This window comes from Prosopis cineraria, unplaced genomic scaffold (genome assembly GCF_029017545.1).
Source record: "Prosopis cineraria cultivar Desert tree isolate PC_DT_omini unplaced genomic scaffold, ASM2901754v1 PC873, whole genome shotgun sequence".
NCBI lineage: Eukaryota > Viridiplantae > Streptophyta > Magnoliopsida > Fabales > Fabaceae > Prosopis > Prosopis cineraria.
The window spans coordinates 1-23,460 of record NW_026556198.1 but is presented as its reverse complement, the minus strand read 5'-3'; the positions used below and the strand labels follow the sequence as shown (position 1 = coordinate 23,460).

At 33.6% G+C, this 23,460-nt stretch overlaps 1 protein-coding gene and 1 pseudogene across 1 annotated transcript; one reads left to right on the top strand and one right to left on the bottom strand.

Moving 5' to 3' along the window:
* Nucleotides 1-1,121: 1,121 nt before the first annotated feature.
* On the top strand, nt 1,122-16,237 carry LOC129298645 (shaggy-related protein kinase theta-like; annotated as a pseudogene).
* A 2,675-nt stretch (nt 16,238-18,912) lies between these two features.
* On the bottom strand, nt 18,913-19,730 carry LOC129298646 (BON1-associated protein 2-like). The gene has a single exon (XM_054937071.1). It carries the CDS (start codon nt 19,613-19,615, stop codon nt 19,040-19,042), a length of 576 nt encoding a protein of 191 aa, XP_054793046.1. The 5' UTR covers nt 19,616-19,730; the 3' UTR covers nt 18,913-19,039.
* Nucleotides 19,731-23,460: the final 3,730 nt, after the last annotated feature.

Sequence of the window (23,460 nt, the reverse complement as noted above, 5' to 3'; positions counted from 1 at the left end):
AAATGAGACTTGATTAAATTAATTCACTAATCACATGATTATTTTCAAATGAATAAAATGGAGGAAATTTAAAATTACTTCATAACTAAGAAAATGAAATGATAGGAAAATAAAATAATAAAATATAAGAATAACATAACCATGAATGTTAATAAAATAATAATATAAAATATAGTTATATATATAATATAAGAACATATTAATCTAACTAAAAGCTCATACCTTATTTTTAGAGCCAATTCGTGCTGATACGTATTGTAAAATATAGTTAATATGAAAAGTGGAGAAAGACAAGATAATGCAAAAATGGAGAGAAAATAATGGAGGAGAATTCTTATTTATTAGTGTATATATGCTTTGGACATAACCTATATTTATAGGCCTCCAATCATTTAAGTCCTACCCTAATGTTACAAAGATATAATGAGACCTATAATGGTATATTATGTAATATTTGAAAGTTATACGCTATTAAGATTAGAAACTCCTTCCATACCATTCATGAGGACATTAAGGATAAAGGAATCTTAAGGGTTATGAGTTATGGTCATCTATAACATAATATTTATAATAACATCAATTTATTAATCTCAATCTCAGGATTGAAGTACAATTGGATCCTAGAAAGAAGACCTAGGTTGACCTCAAAACTTTTAAGAATTTGACCATTAATTTACTCTTCGTCGGTGATTAATTGACCGTTCTACTTCAACTCTCATGTTTGACGGAGGTACAAAACTTGAACCTTTGATGGTGGGACTTTAGTTGGACTGTGAATGATTGGATTTAATGGCAGTTTAATACTTTGACCATACAATTTTGAGAATATGATTTTAAATTTAAAAAATTAACCATGAAAACAAAATGGCAACCTAGAAGCTATGTCTCAGAGGTCAAAGGAAAGGGCGCTTATATGTAAGTTTGTGTTTGGCTTCATTTTCTATTTTGTTCTCTCTCTTTTCCTTTTTTTTCCCTGTTTGGTGTGATCTAGTTGGAGGGGGAGAGAAAAACTGATTTCTCTCTCTTCTTTCAAATTTCTTGATTTTATTTTCATCTTGTTAGGGTTATAGAATTTGGGATTCAGAGCCTAGGTTGGTTGTTGAGGGTGCAAATCATTAACTATGAATATGATGAGACGACTCAAAAGCATTGCTTCTGGGCGGTCATCCATTTCATCAAATCCTGTAAATTTGACTTTTTCTGCCTTTGTTTTTCTTGTTAACTTTATTATTTTATTATTTTTTAGAGACCTCTGTGTTTGCTTGCTTGATAGGGAATAAAAATAACTTGGGGAGGAAGTGAATTTTTCTTTGGCCTAAATTAATGGGAAGTGCACTATACAACAACAACAACAATAACAACAAGCCTTTATCCCACTAGGTGGGGTCGGCTACATGGATTGCAAGACGCCATTGTGCTCTATCGTTTATCAAGCTTTTAGGAATATTATTAATTAAGAGATCGCGTTCAACAACTTCCAAGAGTGTTCTCTTAGGCCTACCTCTACCTCTCTTAATCGGACTCAAACTTATATGTTCCACTCTTCTCACTGGTGCCTCACTTGGTCTTCGTTATACATGCCCAAACCATCTCAACCGATTTTCTACCATTTTTTCCTCAATAGGTGCCACCCTCACTTTTTTGCGTATGTGCTCATTTTGAATTTTACCTTTACGTGTATGTCCGCACATCCATCGTAACATTCTCATCTCTGCTACTCCAACTTTATTCTCTTGCTGTCCCGTTAGAGCCCAGCATTCACTACTATATAACATTGCTGGTCTGATAGCAGTGCGATAAAACTTTCCTTTAAGTTTATTAGGCACCTTACGGTCACAAATAACTCCTTTAGCTTTTCTCCAATTAAACCACCCAGCTTGAATTCTATGTGAAATATCTTCACTAATTTCGCCATCATTTTGAATAATGGCTCCCAAATATCTAAACTTTTCTACTTGAGGTATAATTTGATCTCCCAATTTTACTTCCAAATTATTGTCGAATAGTCCTTTACCAAATTTACAATATAAATATTCCGTCTTACTTCTACTCAGACAAAAACCTTTTGACTCCAATGTCCTCCTCCATAACTCAAGTTTGCAATTAACCTCTTCTCTTGTCTCTGCTATAAGAACTATATCATCCGCAAAGAGCATACATTTCAGGATTTCCTCTTGAATATATTCCGTCAAAACATTTAAAATTAAGTTGAACAAATAAGGACTCAGAGATGATCCCTGATGTAGTCCAATCTTTATAGGAAAATCCTTTGTTTGACCACTAGGCGTTCTTATACTAGTTTTTACCCCCTCATACATATCTTATATGGCTTTAATATAAGCAATCCGTACTCCTTTTTTTTCCAACGATTTCCAAAGCACTTCTCTTGGTATACGGTCATAAGCTTTTTTCAAATCAATAAAAACCATGTGTAAATCTTTATCTTTACAACGATACTTTTCCATTAATCCCCTTAGTAGATAAATCGCCTCTGTAGTTGATCTACCTGGCATAAAACCAAATTGATTCTCAGAAATACTTATCTCCAATCTCAACCTGTGCTCAATTACTTTCTCCCACAATTTCATTGTGTGGCTCATAAGTTTAATCCCTCTATAGTTAGTACAATTCTGAATATCTCCTTTATTTTTATAAATAGGAATTAATGTACTTCTCCTCCACTCATCAGGCATTTTCTTGGACCGTAAAATCACATTAAATAACTTAGTTAACCATCTCACCCCTTCTTCACCTAAACATTTCCACGCTTCGATAGATATACAATCAGGTCCGTTGGCTCTACCATTTGCCATTTTCTTAAGAGCTTCCTTTACCTCCTTATCATGTATTATTCGATAGAATGACAAATTTTATTCTCCTTCACCAGTTACTAAATCCTCCAAGTTACTAGATGAATCATCTCCATCATTGAAAAGTTTAGAAAAGTAAGTCTCCCATCTATTTTTAATTTCATCATCTGTAACTAAAATTCTTCCCTCTTCATCCTTAATACACCTTACCTGTTCTAGATCTTTTGATTTTATTTCCCTACTCTTGACAATCTTATAAATATTTTGCTCTCATTCCTTCGTCTCAAGGTTCTTATAACATTCTTCAAAAGCTTTAGAACGAGCTTCACCTACAGCTCTCTTAGTTTCTTTCTTAGCCATACGGTACCTCTCCCAATTTTCCTCATTGTTACACAAATGTATGGCTTTAAAACAGTTCTTCTTATACTTGATTTTATCCTGTACACTATTATTCCACCACCAAGACTCCTTATCTCTCGGACCAGAACCTTTCGATTCTCCCAAAACTACTTTTACAACCTCCCGTATCTTTTTAGCCATATCCTCCCATATGATGTTAGCACTTCCCTGAGATTTCCAAATTCCTTTATCCAAAAGATTTCGCTTGAAAATATCTTGCTTCTCACCTTTTAATTGCCACCACCTAATCCTTGGTGTTACTACTTGTCGACGTTTTTGGATTTTACTCATAATACACACATCAAGGACTAGGACCCTATGTTGTGTCATTACAGCATCTCCGGGGATCACCTTACAATTTTTACAAAGTCTTCTATCTATGTTCCTAACCAAAAGAAAATCAATCTGTGACCTTAAGGCTCCACTTTTGTAAGTGATGAGATGCTCATCTCTCTTCTTGAAACAAGTGTTGGCAATCTTAAAATCATACGCTAATGAGAAATCAAGAAGAGTTTATCCTTCATTGTTTAGCTCTCCAAAACCAAAACCACCATGCACCCTCGCATACTGACCAGCTTCCCTCCCGACATGCCCATTAAAGTCTCCTTCAATAAAAATCTTTTCATTCTGTGGTATGTGTCGAATCAACCCTTCCAGATCCTCCCAAAATAATTCCTTAAGATTGGCTTCTGTCCCGACTTGCGGCGCATAAGCGCTAACAATATTAACAGTCTCACGTCCAATTATCATTTTTAAGGAAATAATTCTGTCTCCAATTCTACTAACTTCTACAACGTTCTTCTTCCACTCCTTATCTATAATGATACCTACTCCATTGCGAGCACTTACTTTCCTTGTATACCAAAGTTTGAAACCTTGAATATCCTTAGCTTCTTCTCCACACCATTTTATTTCTTGCAGGCAAAGGATATTGATTTTCCTTTAAATTATAACCCCTACAACCTCTACAGATTTACAATTTAATGTCCCAACATTCCAAGTATCAAATCTAATTTTGCTCTTATAGATTAACTTCTTTAGCCGCGTGTGTCCAGAATGATGTGGTAACCCTTGCTCATTTAACACTACATCCGGGCGCCGATGCAGCGGCTCTAACTCACTTATCACTGTACTCGAGCCATGCAGCGTGTTACTTACGGGCAACGACCTAGCATTAACATTATAACGTCTATTGTCTATGTTCATGATATATTCAACAAAGTTTTACATTAGCTGTTGATGGCCTAACACAACCCTCCTCCTTTACCCGGGCTTGGGACCGGCTATAAACATAGGCGGAGTTTACCAGTTTACATAACATAGGGAAGTGCACTATGTTATGCCTAAATGTTTACCAGTTTTTCTCTTTATAAGACAAATTTATAATGTTGTTCTTAACAAATTCATTGGCTTGATTCTGGGATTCATCCTTTTCGAACTTGGGTACTCCATTCATCTCATACACCTTATTTTGTCTTATTATCTGAGTAACTAATGATTGTAATAATCACTTTAGGATGTTTGAGATATAGCTAGTTTATTTAGAATGGTTTTTAGATTGGATTATTTGAGGTTATCTTCTAATCATGCTGTCTCATTTGCTGATAGCCTGATACTATTTGACACACTTCAGGACTGTTAGCTGTTACTCCTTTGCTGCTTTAATCTGACGAGAGCTTTAGCTGTAGGAGGATTGGTGTTATTGTATTTGAACTTTGCATGATTTCCCCAAAACTTACAAGAGATGAAACTTCATTCCAACTATTTTCGGTTTGTACCTAGCTTAAGCTTGTGGCTTCTGGCCTCATGTTCCAAATAGGATTGTTAATTGGATATATTCCCAATTATCATCATTTATTATCAACAATAGGTTACAGGTATGCCTATTAAGGAAGTAGGTGTTAGTTTTGCCTAAGAGAAACTTAAATTTAGGTAGCATTGCATTATTGCTTGTTTGTAACTTAGGACTCGGGTAATGAGTTAAATTTTTATTTACTTATTGGTTATGTTGGTCGCTATTGTGTTTTCTTATTTTAAATCTAGTGATAATTGTCTGATGAATTAAGTGGTGATTTTTGTAAACTTTATCAAACAGTGTGAGCTTTAAAAGAAAAAGAAACATTATGTACCTTGGATGGGCCATCTGTCTCGAATTGGTATAATTCAATTCCAAATTGTATCTTTCTAGGGAGGGCAGTATATCACGAAGAGAGTTAAGGTTGATCAAGAAACTAATGGTAAAGTACCTGAGGAAACACATTCTATTGGGAGAGGGAGGATAGATGGGAAGCATAATGTGGATGTGTCAAAAGAAGCTACTGTAGATGCATCCAATGTATCTGCGGTAGCCAAAACAGAGAGTTTAAGTTATCATCAGCTTCCAAAGAAGTGCCATGAAATGAAAATTAGAGATGTGAAGGCAACAATTCTGATGGAAAGGTATCCATTATTATTTTCCCCTTATTTGACTACTTTTAATGTCTATTTATCATCACTTTCCTAATATAGAATTGGAAGCATTTCTAAATACTTTTTGCAATGCAAAAAAACACCATTTTGTCAATGCTAGATTTCAAGAACCAACGTACATTCATTGAAATGTTTGAACCTTAAAGCATCAATATAGAAGTGGAATGCAATCAGTTACTGAATTTGATAAAAGTTTGCTGCATGTAGGATATAAAGGCGACTAATGTAAGTGGTAATGGAACAGAAGTAGGTCAGATAATTACTATACTACTGCCATGGGTGGTAAAGATGGAAAACCAAAGCAGCTGACTTCACTAATTCTTATTTGTTCCCCTGCCCCTTAGTCCTGAAGTTTTCTTTGAATGATTATATTCTAAAGATCCACTTTCTTAAATTCATAATTTGCTTTGGCTAAGATTGTTGAATGTGGAGTGTTGGTAACTCTATTGCCTAAGATTCTGATCACTGATTTTTTCTCCTTTGTTTAAACATTTGTATTAGTTGCAGACTTGCTCTAGTTGTCATTATAGATTTTTAGTATTGATGTTACTTTTAAAATCAAACAAACAAATAAACTTTTTTCTTGAATTTTAATCATCTTCACAACTTTATGCTTATTGTTTGACAAGATGTAATGATTATGGTACTTATTTTGTATATATTATATTACTTACGTTGTCAGCAAGTTGCACATTGAATTATATCTGGCTTGCTACAAAAGGGTGCTTTTAATAACTTCGCCTTAATTTGGCATTCAGACAGTTTCATACATGGCAGAATGTGTGGTTGGCACTGGTTCCTTTGGGGTCGTTTTTAAGGTATGTTTCTTTTTCATGTATTTTTACTTGCATGCTGATCTTTTACTTTATTGTTATTTGGATCTCAGGATCCACTGATGAAATATGAGAATAACATGTTTGAAGAAACCTAAGCCATTGTATTACTATTATAGTATTTTCTTTAGCTTGTAAGAAACTACCTAGTTTGTAGCTTCTTTTGGTGTTATTTTAATATTTTGTAAGAAGGGAAATCTAAAACCTAGCTTTATATTAACATGGTATTAAGGTTTATTTTTGTGTTATTTTGTTAGAAGGGAAATCTAAACATTAGCTTTCTTTAGACAAGTGATTAAGATTTTCTTATTAGGTAGGAAAGTTAGTTTAAGTAGACTAGTTTGCATTTGTAATATAGCACTTTTGATGAATGTAATATTTGATTGAAATTTCTGATAGTTCTTCTATCCCTCTACGTTTCTGCTTCTCCCTCTCTTGCTCCTTCATTATGTTCTTCATTTCTCCCTCTTTATTTCTAGTTTTCTCTACTCTCTCCCTCTATCTAGCACTGTCCAAGCGTGCGTGAGTGTGTCTTACATCATCCACATCCCTTGTGTAATTGTAGGCCAAGTGTGTTGAGGCTGATGAAGCAGTTGCCATTAAGAAGGTATTGCAAGACAAAAGATATAAAAATATGGAACTCCAGATAATTCGCAAGCTTGACCACCTTAACGTTTGTCAATTTAAGAACTATTCCTTTTCTATTACTGATAAAGATGAATTGTTCTTGAACTTAGTTTTGGAGTATGTACTTGAAACCATCTATACAGTCTTAAAGCAATATACTAGGATGCACCAACACGTGCCTATCGTTTATGTACAATTGTATACATACCCGGTAAGTCAAGGTCCTGGAGTTGTTTAGCTTTCATTCTTTTTTCTCTGGGCATGGGAAATTTTGATTATTTAGAATATTATCACGTTCATGCTTTTATTGAGTGGTCATGGTGTTTCTCTCGTAAATATGTCATGCATTAAATTATTTGCATAATGTGGTTGGTGTTTGCGGAGATATTGTATTTATTATAAATATTATTATCTGACTATTAGGAGTTAATAGGATTTATTAAAATTATTAGTATTTATTAGCCATTTATTTGCTTGTCTCCTAGCTTTGTGTATATATAGTCTTCTGTATCCTACTATTATGATCAATGGAAAATCATATTTCTCCTCTCAAAAATCCCACATGGTATCAGAGCTCATTAGATCAGAACCCTAGCTAGTTTTTGTTCTGTCGTATAGCATAGTTTTAGACTAGCTGACGAACAAAGCCCTAATGGAGGACGAGAGGTGTCGTTGGATCCATCGCCAACCAAGGAAGGACTAGAGACCTTTGTTCGGCACAACCCTGAAGTTTAGCGTCCGTCAACGGCGCGTGGCTGTCACACGCACCACTCGTCCAGTCTGCGTCAGAGGGAGAGTCCGAGTGCGTGGCGGCGCGTTTCTGACAACGACAACTTGTTCCGGCAATGATGGAACATTTTAGACCTAGTCTCAGCATTTTCCTATTGTGGGTCTTCCAAGCCTTCGGCTTGTTCGTTGAATGTGTATACTGTCAGAATAAATTGGACCTAAAGAACACAAATACCCAGAAATTTCTAAGGGAAATGGGGCTTCTAATCTTAGAAGTGGTATGTCTTGGTCTTCTTGATCTGATTTGTACCCATTTGCTCATAAGCTTTCGACAATGGATGATGAAACTTGCAAAACTATCATCAAAAGTTGTTGAATCTGATGCACTATGTGTTAGTCAGATTCCACAGTCAGTCTCTGTCTTCTTGGCACAAAGAGGTAATTTTCTTCAAGCCTTAAAAACGTCGAGGGTTGAAACAGTATGGATTGTAGACTTTGGTGCATCGGATCACATAATCGATAACCACCAATTATTTTCTACATATACTCCATATGCTGGAAATTTGAAAGTCAAAATTACATATGGGTCCATTACTCCTATTGCGGGGAAAGGGAGTATTCGTATCTCTGAATCTATCACTCTAGAATCTGTTCTTCATATACCAAAATTAGCATGCAATTTGTTGTTTGTTAGCCAACTAACAAAGCAATCTAAATGTTGTGCTAATTTTCTTCCAACCTATTGTGTCTTTCAGGATCTATCATTAGGTATGACAATTGGACGTGCTAAAGAGTGCGAGGGACTCTACTTCCTTGAGAATAATAGAGTGAGTCACCATCAAGCCACTAATATATGTAACTCTATATCAACCTCTAAAGATACAAATATTCTGTTATGGTACAAGAGGATGGGTCATCCTAACTTTCATTATTTATCTCGTTTGTTCCCAAACCTTTGCCCTACCAACCATGATGTCAAATGTGAAGTGTGTGAACTGGCAAAGCACCAACAAACATCATTTCCTAGAACACCGCATACACCCACCAAACCATTTGTTACCATACATAGTAATCTATGAGGTCCATCTTGTATCCCAAACTACACCAAATCAAAATGGTTCATTACCTTCATCGATGATCATACTCGTGTTTGCTGGGCGTATCTCCTAAAAGACAAGTTTGAGACTGCATCTGTATTTATCAATTTCTTTACCATGATAAAAACCTAATTCAACACAAATATCCAAGTTCTACATACCGATAATGGTACTGAATATTTTAACCAAGTCTTGAGTACCTTTCTTCACAAGCATGGCATTGTCCATCATAGCATTTGTGCCCATACACCCGAACAAAATGGGATTGCAAAAAGGAAAAATAGACATATTCTTGAAGTGGTTAGGGCCTTCATGTTCACCCATAATGTCCCAAAGTTTTATTAGGGGGATGCCATCTTAACTGCAACCTATCTCATCAATCGAATGCCCAGTCATATTTTGTCTTTTGATACTCCTCTTCAAAAATTAAAAAGTGTCTTCTCCACATCTTATATTGAAACCAACATCCCTCTTTGTGTCTTTGGGTATACAGCCTTTGTTCACATCCATCAATCTAGTAAACTTGGACCTCGTGCTACAAAATGCATATTCCTTGGTTATTCCCCTACTCAAAAGGGATACAAATATTTCGATCCTATTTCCAAACACATGTTTGTAAGCCTTAATGTTACTTTTCATGAAGATATGCCCTTTTATCCTAATTCTTCAATTCAAGGGGAGAGTATAGGTGAATTTCAAATTTAAGAACAAGAGATTAACAAAGAACATATGCTTCCTTATTCTTAGTCCATACCAGTAGAGTCATTACCACCTCAATTACCAGAACCATTACTCTTATCCGAACCCTTACCACCATCACCATCTCTTGTGCTAGTCACAGAAGATAATTCAACATCAACGGGAGATATAGAGAGGCAAAAAGATAAAGACTTGTTGGTTTATTCTTGAAAGCATAAATCCAAGGAAGGAGAGAAACTTGTATTTGAAGCACCAAAGGAGTCAAAACCAGTGGTAGCTCTTGAATCACCTTAGCAAAGTCCTGAATAGGTGAGTGTTCAATCTAATCTTGATTTACCTATTTCTCTTAGAAAACAACCTCGCTCTTGTACTTTGCACCCAATACAAAAGCACATATCCTACAAGGCTCTTTCTCTAAGCTATCATGCTTTTATCACTAGTCTAGATAAAGTTGTTGTTCCCAATAATATTGAAGAGGCATTAGAAATGCCAAAATGGAGAAATGCAGTCATGGAGGAAATGAGAACCCTAAAGAAGAATGGAACATAGGAAATTGTTCAGAGGCCAAGTGGTAAGAAGCTTGTAAGCTGCAAGTGGATTTTCACCCTAAAGTACAAGGCCGATGGAACTCTTGACAAGTTAAAAGCACACTTGGTAGCAAGAGGGTTTACTCAGACATATGGTATCAACTACAAAGAGACTTTTGCACCAGTGGTAAAATTAAACACCATTAGAGTTCTCTTATCTGTAGCAGCTAATCTAGAATGGCCACTCCATTAGCTTGACATCAAGAATACTTTCCTAAATGGAGAACTAAAAGAAGAAGTTTACATGACTCTACCACTAGGATTTAATAGAGGCAGAGGTGATCAAGTATGAAGATTGAAGAAATCTCTATATGGCCTAAAGTAGTCTCCTAGGGCATGGTTTGACAGATTCTCAAAAGTCCTCAAGCGAGAAGGCTATAAGCAGGGATTGTCAGACCATACAATGTTTGTTAAAGTTGAGGGAGGTAAAAGGTATATCCTTATTGTATATGTTGATGACATTATTCTTATAGGAAATTATCTTGAGGAAATCACAAGAGTAAAGGTTGTTCTGGGCAAAGAATTCGAGGTAAAAGACCTTGGTGCCTTGAAATACTTCCTTGGGATAGAAGTTATGAGGTTAAGGAAAGGTATTTATGTATCTCAGAGGAAGTATATACTTGATCTTCTAAAGGAAATAGGTATGTTAGGTTGTAGGCCAGCTGAAACCCCTATTGTGGTTCCGAAGAAAAAGAATCCTAAGAAGAATAAGGAAGAGTCAAAAGAAGAAGATGATTCTTATGATGAGGTTGAAGAAGAAGACAATGAGAATGAAGAGGCCACTAATAAAGAGAGATATCAGAGGCTTGTTGGGAAGTTGATTTACCTCTCCCATACAAGACCAGATATTGCCCTTGCAGTAAGCATGGCTAGCCAATACATGTTTGAATCAAAGAAGAAGCATATGGAAGCAGTTTATATAATCTTGAGATATTTAAAGGCTACTGTTAGTAGAGGGTTATTCTTCCAGAAATAAGAACAGAGAACTATAGAGGTCTACACAGATGCAGATTGGGGAGGAACTCATCCTAATAGGAGATCAACTTATGGTTATTGTTCCTTTGTTTGGGGGAACTTGGTAACTTGGAAGAGTCAAAAGCAAAGGGTTGTTTCCAAGAGTAATGCTGAGTTCGAGTTAAGAACTTTGGCTTAAGGAATAATGGAAGAGTTATGGCTGAAATGAATCCTAGAAGAGATACATGTCGAAGTGCGCTCACCATTAAAGCTTTATTGTGACAATAAGGCAACTATAAGCATGGCCTTAAATCCTATTCAACATGAGAAATCAAGACATGTGGAGGTGGATAGACATTTCATCAGAGAAAAAGTAAAAGAAGGAATCATATGTTTGATTTATTTACCTACAAACCTTCAAGTTACAGATGTTTTGACGAAGGGATTACATAAGCCCGCATTTGAAAGTTGCATAAGCAAGTTAGACATGATTAACATCTATGATCCAACTTGAAGGGGAGTGTGGAGATATTGTATTTATTGTAAATATTATTATCTAATTATTAGGAGTTAATAGGATTTATTAGAATTACTAGTATTTATTAGCTATTTATTTGCTTGTCTCCTAGCTCTGTATATATATAGTCTTCTGTATCCTACTATTATGATCAATAGAAAATCATATTTCTCCTCTCAAAAATCTCACAATATTTGTCATCGTAACATCAAACCCCAGAATTTATTGGTAAGATTTTTGGATGTCTACATTAACATTTCAGCCCAGAACATGATTGATATTTTGATTTTCCCCTTTTTTTTTCGGGCAAAATATCCATTTTGCTCTAGAATTTTCATTTCATGAAGATGCCGTAAAGAAATATTTTAAATATGTTCAAAAATCTTTCCAAGGCTACATTGATTGATTAGCGTCATAAATGCTTTAATTAATTGCATTAAAATCTTCTTCTGGATGAGAATTGAATTACTGAAGTCATTGCCACAATAAATAATCTTATTAAAAATGAAATGTGGTCAACATCACAGGTTAATTCCCAGACTCCTCAACTAAAGATGTGTGATTTTGGGAGTGCAAAGATGTTGGTATGCTTCTTATGTTATGAATTTGAGATTTGTATGGTAATATGTTCTTGATCTTACAACATTAATGCACTTTTAAGTGTCTGGTGAACCAAACATATCATACATATGCTCAAGGTACTATAGGGCTCCAGAACTTATATTTGGCTCAACAGAATACACAAATGCTATTGACATATGGTCTGTTGGTTGTGTTTTGGCTGAGCTCTTTTTAAGACAAGTGAGACATAAGCCAGTTCCCAAAGATGAACTTTTTTATGAAGTTTCTTATCCATGAGTAATTTCTATCATATTTGATTTATTTTCTTTTAGATATTTTTCTCAGTAATTTTGGGTCCATTCTTCCTCTATGTTGTTGCCTTAGGCTTTGATACTTGCAATTTGCAAGTTACATATATAGCTATTATGGAAGTGACCTTGCTTTCTTTTGTTTGTTGTGGACTTCCTTTTAGCTTGAGAAATTTGGTATCTTGGTTTTAAACCCCTTAGATAGGTCTCAAAATAAATGACACATTTTTGTCAGGAATATATGTTGTATTATTTGTAGCCACTATTTTCGTGAGAAAGTGGGGTTGATCAATTGGTTGAAATAGTTGAGGTACAATTTTTTATGCTTGTTGGCTTCTTTCCATTCCCTTTTCTCTTACCATATTGCTTCTTGAAGGTTGTGTTCTATCCGTCTATGCTTATTAATCTGAGCATTTTTTATATACTAATTATAGATCTTGGGCACACCCACGAGAGAAGAAATGAAGTGCATGAATCCAAAGTACACAGAATTTAAGTTCCCTCATATTAAAGCACACCTATGGCATAAGGTCTGTATGCTCTTTCCTCTCTAGAGAAGTTTGGATGACTAATCCCTGTGATCTGATGAATTATTAATTTCCAGGTTTTTCAGGAGGGAATGCCCCAAGAAGCAGTGGATCTTGTGTCAAGGCTGCTTTGTTATTCACTAAATCTACGTTGCACTGCTGTAAGAAAGTTAATTTATTTATATCTAGATTGTGTTATAATATATTTCTTTGATTATGGTTCCTACACACATAAGCCATATAGCAAGATGACTAATTTTTGAAAAACCCTAATCATTCATATTAAATGTCACCTAAATTTATCACTCCCATCTAGTTAGAAGCATGTGCACACTCCTTCTTTGACAATCTTAGAGACCTAAATAAACGCTTACCAAATGGGCAACCACTACCTCCATTATTCATTTTCACTGCTAAAGGTAAGCTTATTGTTAGTTTGTAATAAAACTATCTTAATGGTTTAGGCATCAAACCATTAAGATTGTATCAAAGCTATCTAAAATAATCTTTTGACATGGTATCAAAGCTTTCATGACCAAGTGGTCAGGAATTTGGCTGTTGTTTTCACACACTTTTAGGCCCTATTCTAAATCCTACCTCAATCCTTTTATAATTTAAAATCATTTCTAAACCCATATTATTTTAAATTTTTATGAAAGCCTCTCTCTTCCTTCACATTTATTTGTCTACTTTGCTGCCTTCTTGACTTCGACATCATTAATTGGGACCTAACCACCTATGACAACTTAGATCGAACAACAGACTTAGACTGGGACTGAACATTCGACACTGATCAGGGACCAGATGATCACCTTTAATCGAGACTAAAGTGCTAACTTCGACTAGGACTGGACCACTGGCACCAACTGAGACTGAACCATCGGCATCAATCGAGTTTAGGAATTTCAAATTTCAATTCACTTTCAATCAATCTCCTCTACTACTTGGTGTCGGTCTGCCACTACTGTTGTTGTTCAAGACTAATTATTGATCACCATCTTCAATCCGTCAGCCTTCTTCATCCAGCACCAAATGTTGCTGTTAACAAGAAATGGTATGGTGTTGTCATCCAGGTCCAATCTGAAGCTCTCAAATTGTTGTCATTGCCTCATTCTACTATGTAGGCGTTGTTCAAGATTGAACTACCAACATCTATTAGGACCAGACTATTACTATCTATCAAGACTATACTACTAATGTTGTTAGGGTTCAGATAGCTAGTGTCGACTAAGACTTGGTTGTCACCCTTGATCGAGATTGGACTGTCAACTTTGACTAGGACTGGATTGTCGACATCATCTGAGTTACCTTTAAATTTAAACATAGAATTTAAAATTTTATCTAAGATCCAAACAAAAGATTTTAATATTATAATTTGAATTTTTTTATATCATCTAAACAAAAAATTTTAAATATGAGATTTTACATTTAAATTTTTAACTCAAGTTCATTTATCCAAACGCAACCTTAATAGTTTTTTTCATAACATAGATAATGGAGGAGATATGAGTTAATTCATTAGCTTCTTGTTCACTTGTTTGTTCTTTTTTTTTTTTTTACTTTATGACTTTGCTGTTTATCTTATTATTTGAATCTGTTGAAATTAAAACTCAAAAGTAGTTAAGTGGACAAATATTATAATATTCTTTAAAAAAAATTAAAAAAAATAATCCAGGCTAACGGGCCCAATGCAATAGGGTCAATGGCATGCTTGTATTTGAGTATGTGCGTGTGAAGGATGAAAATGAGTTTTTCTTATATTATTTTACCTCATTTGTTATGTCCTCGTGATCATTACTTACTGTTTATTATTGTTTTTAGCCGAATTAAATAGAAAATTGCCCGGAAGTTTCCACCATTTGTAATTGGTATTCTTAACTTTCAATTGATGCAATGTTCTCTGAAAGTTTAAAAAACAGAATAATGTTGTCCTAATGTAACAATTTTAATAGTTAAAAGGAAATGTTGTCCCAAAAATTTATATAAAAAAATAATTGGTATCCTTGACTTTAAATTCACATGTTGTTTTTGGATTATCAATCTTTAAATAAAAAGAAGGATCCAACAACCCGATCTAAATTTAAAAAAAGATCTTAGATTGGATTATGACTAAATGTCTTTAAATAAGAGTCTTGCCTAGTAGGGGGCATGACTTGTAAGGGATACCTTAAAGAAATTTATGTAGAGTGGCAAATAGAATCTTTTACAAACAGCTTAATACACAGTTGGATATTGAAAGTGGTACACAGTAGTCTTGTTAGAGTCCTAGCTAGAAATGACGTATGAATCACAAGAGATATCTTAAAGAACTTCACATGGAGGGAAATGCGCAACTTGGCATTCAAAGATAACCCCAAAAATTTTTTTTTAAAAGAAAGAAGTGATATTCAAAGTGGTAAAGTGGTCTTGTCATGATCCACCAAAATTCAGTCCAGTTAAGTTGATTTGATTCATTTCTCCCACCTTGGGCTAAGCCATGTTGCCTATTGGCAAGTTCGTATTTGCTCATGGTTAGGCACGCAGAAACCTTGACGTGCAACCCCAAATTTTATGGACTTGTCTGGACTTGCTTATATGTAAACTAAGGACAGGTTTGTGAAACGCTCAAGTAGAGTTTATTTTATACCTAAACAACTTTAAGCAAGACTTTTAGTCAAAATTTGAGAATATGAATTATTTTTTAATATTAATAACCTAAAAATATTGCGTAAAAGGAAAAAATTCTCCTGACAATTTACAAGTCAACTTTCTAAGTTTAGAAGTTAATATCATAGATTTACTAGCCAACTTTTTACATTTTCAACTTTTAAATCTAAGATGTTAACTTGTAAATTTAGGAAGTTGACTTGTAAATTAAAAAAAAATTGTCTTCCTTTTGTATTTGTCATAAATACTCAAGATCCTTGAGACTTCACAATATTTAAACAAATTTGTAAGAGCTATTTATAATTAAGTCTCTTATTTTGGAATTGAAGTGATCTTTTTCAGTTTAAGAACTTGACTTATATTGGTTGGATGATTCTCTATTGCTTATATCCAAAAATTGATAACAATGCAGAAATAGCTGGTGCCACTGCTGAGTTATTTAATCGTCTTATTCCCAAGCACGCCAGGAACTGAATTTATTGGTCAAGTGACACGTCTTTAGGGAATGTAAATTGGGATTTTCCTATTTCTATTCTTTCTTTCGTTTGTATAGATATACCCATGCCAGCAATTCTATACGTACCCTAATAGTTCGTTCAGATCTTAGTCAACTGGCCTACACTACTTTTAGACGGTAGGAACCTCAACTCCTTGCAAGTTGCAACCTATTCACAAAGAACCACACGAGGAACATAAGCTATAGGAAAAGTATCAAATGGATGAAGTGATTTAATGTGGAAAACACATCATTCACACTCACGCAGTCATGCAGTCAAAGTCAGAGAGAGAGTAACATCAGAAAATGTAACGATGTATGGACTCTGGAGTTCACATCTGATAATTATACTCCACCACTTTTTTTATTGTTTTATTTTTTTCCGTCTCTTTCTGTAACACACATCGTCAATTTTATGCAGTTAGTGGATCTGGACTCGGTAACTAAGTGGAGAGAGATTGTACTTGCTTAAAATGTCTTGCAATTCACCTTGTGTCTATCCAGAAAAAAAAATGTTAAAAAATTTACTTCTCAACAATTCACTCAAAAACATTGATATTTTAAACTTATTGGTGTAATTTTTTATTTTAACATTTGAAAGCTATGCATGAGCCACTTCATTATTAAAAAAATGTTAACTTTGACAATTATTGATTTTAAAATTACAAATTAATACTTTCTCCAAATCACAATGTAAGACATTTTTTAGAAGCTCTACTTGTTTAAAAATATAAGACATTAGGTAATTTTTATTTTTATTTTTCAATTATACTTCTATTTCATATATTATTCTTTTTGAAAAAAATGGTGTATTAAAATTTCAATTATTATTAGTATGGTACTTATATAGAATATTTAATAAAAGTATAATTATATTACCAAAAAGTTAAAGTATAATTAAAAAGATGTAAATTTTTTAGGATATTAAGGTTTTACCTAAATTTTGTGAAATGGTTACCAATTTCTGATCAAGAGGAGTACTTGGTAAGAAAATTAATATTGGCTAACTCCCTGAAAATATAAATAAATATCAAGAAATAAATTTTATTTTTTATCCATATAGAAGACCAAAATATCATTTTGACGGACCATTTTTGATCCACTAATGGGTGCTTATCGAATTATTAGTCCTGACAACATTTATAAATAATTAAAAATAATATATTTGTTTTGAAGGAAAATATAAATTTTGGTCCTTGAATTTGTTTTCAATTATCAATTTAGTCCTTTAATTTTTGCTTCAAAACAACTTAATTTCTGGTGTCTTAACACAAAATAACTCAGTTCTTTTAATTTTTTGATTGAGTACAACTCAATCTTTATAATTTCTTAACTCAATAAATTAAAAGGATGGAATTATATTGAATCAAAACTTAAATACTAAATTGATAATTAAGAGAAATTTTAGTCTTTTCCCTTGTTTTAATAAGATATTATTAAAATATTGATACTTTAATATTTAATAATAATAATAATATTTATATAATATTATTTATAAAATTTACTCCAAAAATTATGAATTTTCTTTTTAAAATTATCAGCTCAACTGGTGTATTCAAGATTTATAAGTAAATATGTTATTCACACTAACTGAATTGTAAGTTAAAATGGTATAATAAATTATAAGTCTTCTTTCAAAATTTATAAATCCTCCTTAAAAAATTTACAAATCAACTAGTATATTCAAGATTTATAAGTAAATGTGTTTTTTTTTTTACTTTACTTGAGTTACAAGTTTTTATTCACAAATGCACTAGTTAAGTTGTACATTTCAAGAATTTGACTTATAAAATGTGTGGAAAGATTTGTGAATAACAATATTTAAATTATTGTATATTAAATTATTAATATTTTAATAATATATTATTAAAACAAATATAATTTTTTAATTACTTACCTGTATTGTTACCAATAATAATAATTCGATATTCTCCTGACGGCCAATCAAAATGATATTTTGATATTTTAAATAGGTAAAAAAAACATCTATCTATTGTACTTATTTGTAATTTGTGAGATTTAATTGATATTAATTTTTAAAATTTTCTTATGTAATACTTATTTAATTTATATTAATTTTCTTATGTAATACTTATTCATAATTTTTTGAATCGTTTTTTAAAATTTTGAGGTTTTTTATGTAATTTTTTTATAAACAAATAATCAAATTTAATATGTAGGATTAATATTGCATCATTTTTGAATATTAAACAGAAACATGCACCACAAAAAATTAGAATACCATATATTTTTACACAAATATTTAAAAGACAAAAATGTTCTTCATTACTTTTCATAGAATCAATACAGTTTCCCACCGCCCAACTCATGTAAACTACTTTTAATTTTATTAAAAAAAATTTATCATAGTAATATTTGTGTGCAAACATACCAAGCAACAAGTGAAACAATTATACAGCACACGGGAGTAAATTCTCTGAACATATCAATAACTTCATATAATTTTTTTTTTTATTTTTTTATATAATATAAATTTTTTCTATATATTTTTTAAAAATAAATAATCTTCATAAAATATGAATTCTCAACGTTCGAGGATCCACTATCTTATTACATAGTTTTTTTTTTTTTTTTTAATGGAGAACTGAACGCTCGATTAAAACTCAGGCAGTACAACAAAAGTACAACACCAAAAGCCAAAAGGGAGATATTATTACATCCACATTCATTTGTTTGTACTTTAATTTGTACACATTTGACAAAATTCTCCAAATTCTTGTGCTGCTCCATGCTTTTGTATATAAAAAAATTGCATTTGATCAAGAATTTCGTCCAGTACAGGGGTTCCAACATGTGGGTACCCCAATGACAACTCCATTAAGCTTCATCTGATCCGCCGTTGATGCTCTCATCTGAAACCCACAAGAACTCACCTTCCTCCCTGTCATCGCCGCCACTGGTTTTGTTTTAGAAGATGAGCATCTCATAAGAACCTTCACCTCAAAATTTATCACTCCGTTAGGCCAACCTTCCCCATCTCTTAATCTGTAGCTCAAAACCTTAGAACAGTCCTCCACCATGCCACTCCCTCCTCCGCCAAGAAAATCCGACACCGCAATCCTCGCCACACCGACGTTCTTTACCACTCCCATTGCCGTCTTGTGCTTCACCTCGAATGTTATCGATCTCGTGTGCACTGCCATATCTACCAAGAACTTGTCGTTCCACAAGAACTGGCTAGTTGTAGCCGACACCATGCCCGTGGCGAAGCTGTTGATGGACTCCGCTCGAACGACGACATACACGTTGTTGGTCACGGGAGTCCGATCGACACGGAGGTTATCAGCAGATAAAACGGTGACCTCTAGGGTTAGAGATGAGGCTTGTGCGTGCATGATGAGATTAATGGATGAAAGTAAAGGATTCAATAAACAAGACTTGGGATTTGTTTGGAGCTGAGGTTGAGAAGGGAAGAGGATATAAAGGGAGATGAGGATGCGCAGGAAAAGAGAGAGAACAAGAGGTTGTTCGCCGTGCATGCGAAGTGCTAACCTTATGACTTCTGATAGACTGAAAGTCTGAAAAAGATTGACGAGTGGAAGGTAAGGATGACGCGTCACGCGTGAGTTGACTCTGAATTCTTCGATGTTGTTGGACTGTCCATGGTTCCAATATGGAATCTCTATGGAAAAATTTCACTTATGACCATCTGACCATATTTAATGTAAAAAAAATTCAAAATTATTTCTATGAGAAATAGCATCTTTTATGCACTGCATAATTATGAGATGTGAGAGTTAGCCTAAAAAAAAATTAAAAAATTAAAATTCACATGGCAAGGCTATCATCAAAACTTGATGGTTTGCTAGATTTAATTATATTTATTGTCTCACTTATTTAACGAAGGATTATCCCACTGGCTCAATGAGGGATTTGAACCTAATTAGTTTTCTACTTGTTCAATGAAGAAGTCAATTTAGAAAGAATGATACCCCACAATGTAAGATTTGGGAGAAATTGTGACTCACAAGTGAGTTAAATAAACCTTAGCCGATTAGCCTCTCTAACTTGAATGGCTAGGGTAATCTTATCTTTTAGATAAGCATAGTGTGTTTTAGCTCATGATTTCATGTCAAAGGTATAAGGAAGATATAACACAGGTGATCATGTATATTGTGATTAAAAAAGGCATATGGTTGTATGTATTTGTCCCTTAAGATGTAATAATGTGATTAACCGTGTATCATTATGAATATTGATTATCATGATAGAATTTCATGAATTTATACATTGATGATGAAGAATGTAATTATGTGTTTAAATATGTGAATTTGATTTAAGTATAATAATGTTTTCCACTTGCATTTAAATTGATTGACATGCATTAGTATAAGTTAGAAATACCTTAGTTATTGAGTGGTTGTACTCACTGCTTTATCTTTAACATTACAGGAGCTAGCTCATGGGTCATGACCGGGGGAAATAGACTGAGGCTTAGGACTTTAATCCTAATCTATAGGCATCTTTATTTTAAGTATTATATGTGTATATTTATTAATGGCATGCCAACTAGGAGTTTATATGTACACTTACTTGTATTATGTGTTGTTTTAGTTAAATTGTGTATTTTAGGCCCTAAGTTGAGTATATATGCAAATTGTAAAATCTAAAAAGAGTCAAAATACTTACTGCAAGTAAAGGATGGGTATGACATGTGATTGAAGATGATTAATTGATGATTATGTGATTGAAACTCTCCTTTTTATTTTGAAATTAAGGGATTGAACATTGAAAATGTGTTGCATTAAAAATGAGTCTTCAATAGGCACAAAGGAGTAGTTTAAAAAGGAGATATAGATATGTAACACATATACTAGTAAGAATGACATAACTAGTATCAAGTGGTTAACGGAACCCTTTTTTACATCTAAATTGAGGGAAGAATAATTCCAACTAAAAGAAGCCATAAGGTTAGAGGCAACGCTCGACTAGCTGGTAACTTAGTCAAGAGAGATTCTTGCGTGGGAATTTTGATGATGGAGGGTCACTGATCTTCAGACTTGAGAGGTTAGGAAACTTAAGTGCGTCATCTGTGCTTATCGAGGACTTGTATGATAATGGGTGAGATGAGAATTTCCCGAGTGAAATTTTCCCACTCACTCAAGTTAGATTCTATTGGTGTAGGTTTAAAATAAAGGTGTCATTGATGTTCTACACGTTTACCAAATGTAACGGACAATAGAGCAGTCAATTAGGTTAAGCCAAAAAAATCTAAGAGGAAACTTCTTTGAGGTGTAAAGTGACAAATTGAGCTTAAAAGGGCCGACCTTTTAAGCTTGAAAATAAAAGGGTCGACCCTTCATGTAACATTTCAAATTTTTAATCCTCGAATTATTAAGGGATTAATTAAGTTTAATGATATGAATTGAGTGATTTGACATTATGTGTGTCCAAGGAGGTCTAGTGAATGTAATTGGTTATGTTTTCAACCCTAGTTATAAGTCCAAAGTGAAGACAAACCTAGGTATTGAAAAGAGAGGTGGAAAATGTGAAGAAAGGTCTCTATGCCACATACTACAGTGAGCAGCACGCCCACCATGGCGCACAAACGATGAATTCATTCTCTTCTACATTTATGAAGTGTTTAGTTAGGTTTGATAATGTAAGATAATTTTGTTCATATAGACTATGGGTCTGAATTCTTGACTCAAAGGAGTTAATGAGTATATTTGAGTATATAACCCTAAAAATAATGAGTTTTGATATCTTTGATTGTTGGATCTCATTAATATCTGCACTTAATAACTATAATGGTTGTTGGAAGAATAGAAATGCTATTAATGGAAATTTAATAGCACATTCATATTAATGGGGACTAAAAGAGAGTTAATAAACCGAATGGGTAAACACAAACATGAAAAATATGGGCATTTGGGTAGTCTAGAAGTGGAAGATAAGAGTTGAAAATGTGTGTTTGACATTGTGATAAAGTTTAAAATTGATTAATTATAGATTGAGCTCTTGAAAACACTATTTTGCTTGGAAAGTCAAGCTTAGAAGCTTAATATTAAGGGATAAACCTTTAATCTCTCAAAGGTTTGAAGTAACCTGAAAAATCCTATTTTAGGTAGTTATATGTTGATTACAACACAATGTGAAATGTGTGTTTAACTTGTGAATTGTGACTTGTGTGAATGCATGTAAAATGCTATAAAAAACTTGTATTTACATAATTGCAATGTAATGGGATGTAAAATTGAATAGTTGATGATGAGTTTGATAAAGAGGAATGTGTTGAGTTTGAAAGTAGTGGATTTATGTGATAAATGTGAAAATAAGTAACGATGCTCATTGGGTAATGCATAACCGTAAGCCCAACATGCTGATTTGATAATGAATAAATGAGATGTAAAAATGAGTGAGCATCGTACATGGCATAATCAATAGGTGAGAGTTCGCATAAGGATAGGAGTAGAAAAATTTATAAGGCATTTTGGTTATCCTCCAGTGTATGGGGTTATAGCCTTATCCCATAATTTATTGAAGGACTGTCTCATAGTTTGTCAAGGGACTAGAACCTAACTATCTCAACCAATTTATCAAAGAAATTAGTCTAGGAAATACAAGACCTTAGAGATTCAAGAGTAGGGGAAGCTATGGTCCGAGAGTGAGTTATGTGATATTTGGCCGGGTCACACCTCACAGTGGTGAGCTTGCATAGTCCATTCACATGGACAGAATCCTATTTAGTGTATAGCCTACGGTTTCAATCAGAGAAAATAAGGAGAGTATAAAGATGATCGATCTTGCCTATGTGATAAACAACATGTCACTTAATCAAGATGTGGCAAGTCATATTGATATCGAGTCATAGTTATATGTTTGAATGTCTTATAGTTATGTACCATGTGATTTCACAGTAGTGAATAATTGAGACATAATGTGTGTGATTCTTGTAAAACTATTTGTTAAGGCATGTTTTTCTTTTTAAGAACATCCACTTTCCATATTTTATGTTTTTGTCAATGATATACAACTGCATGGGTAGATTTACCTTGGTTATTAAGTGGCTAGACTTACCCCCTCTTTCTTTAACATTTTACAGGCTCTAACTCTTGTGCAGAGAAGGATAAAGCTTAGGAGGCTTAAGAATTAGTGGATTCCTATTGTATGCCTCTATGTTTAGCTTTCTTTGTGTAATAGATTTACAGTGCCAATTCTAGGATGCATTTTAAGTATA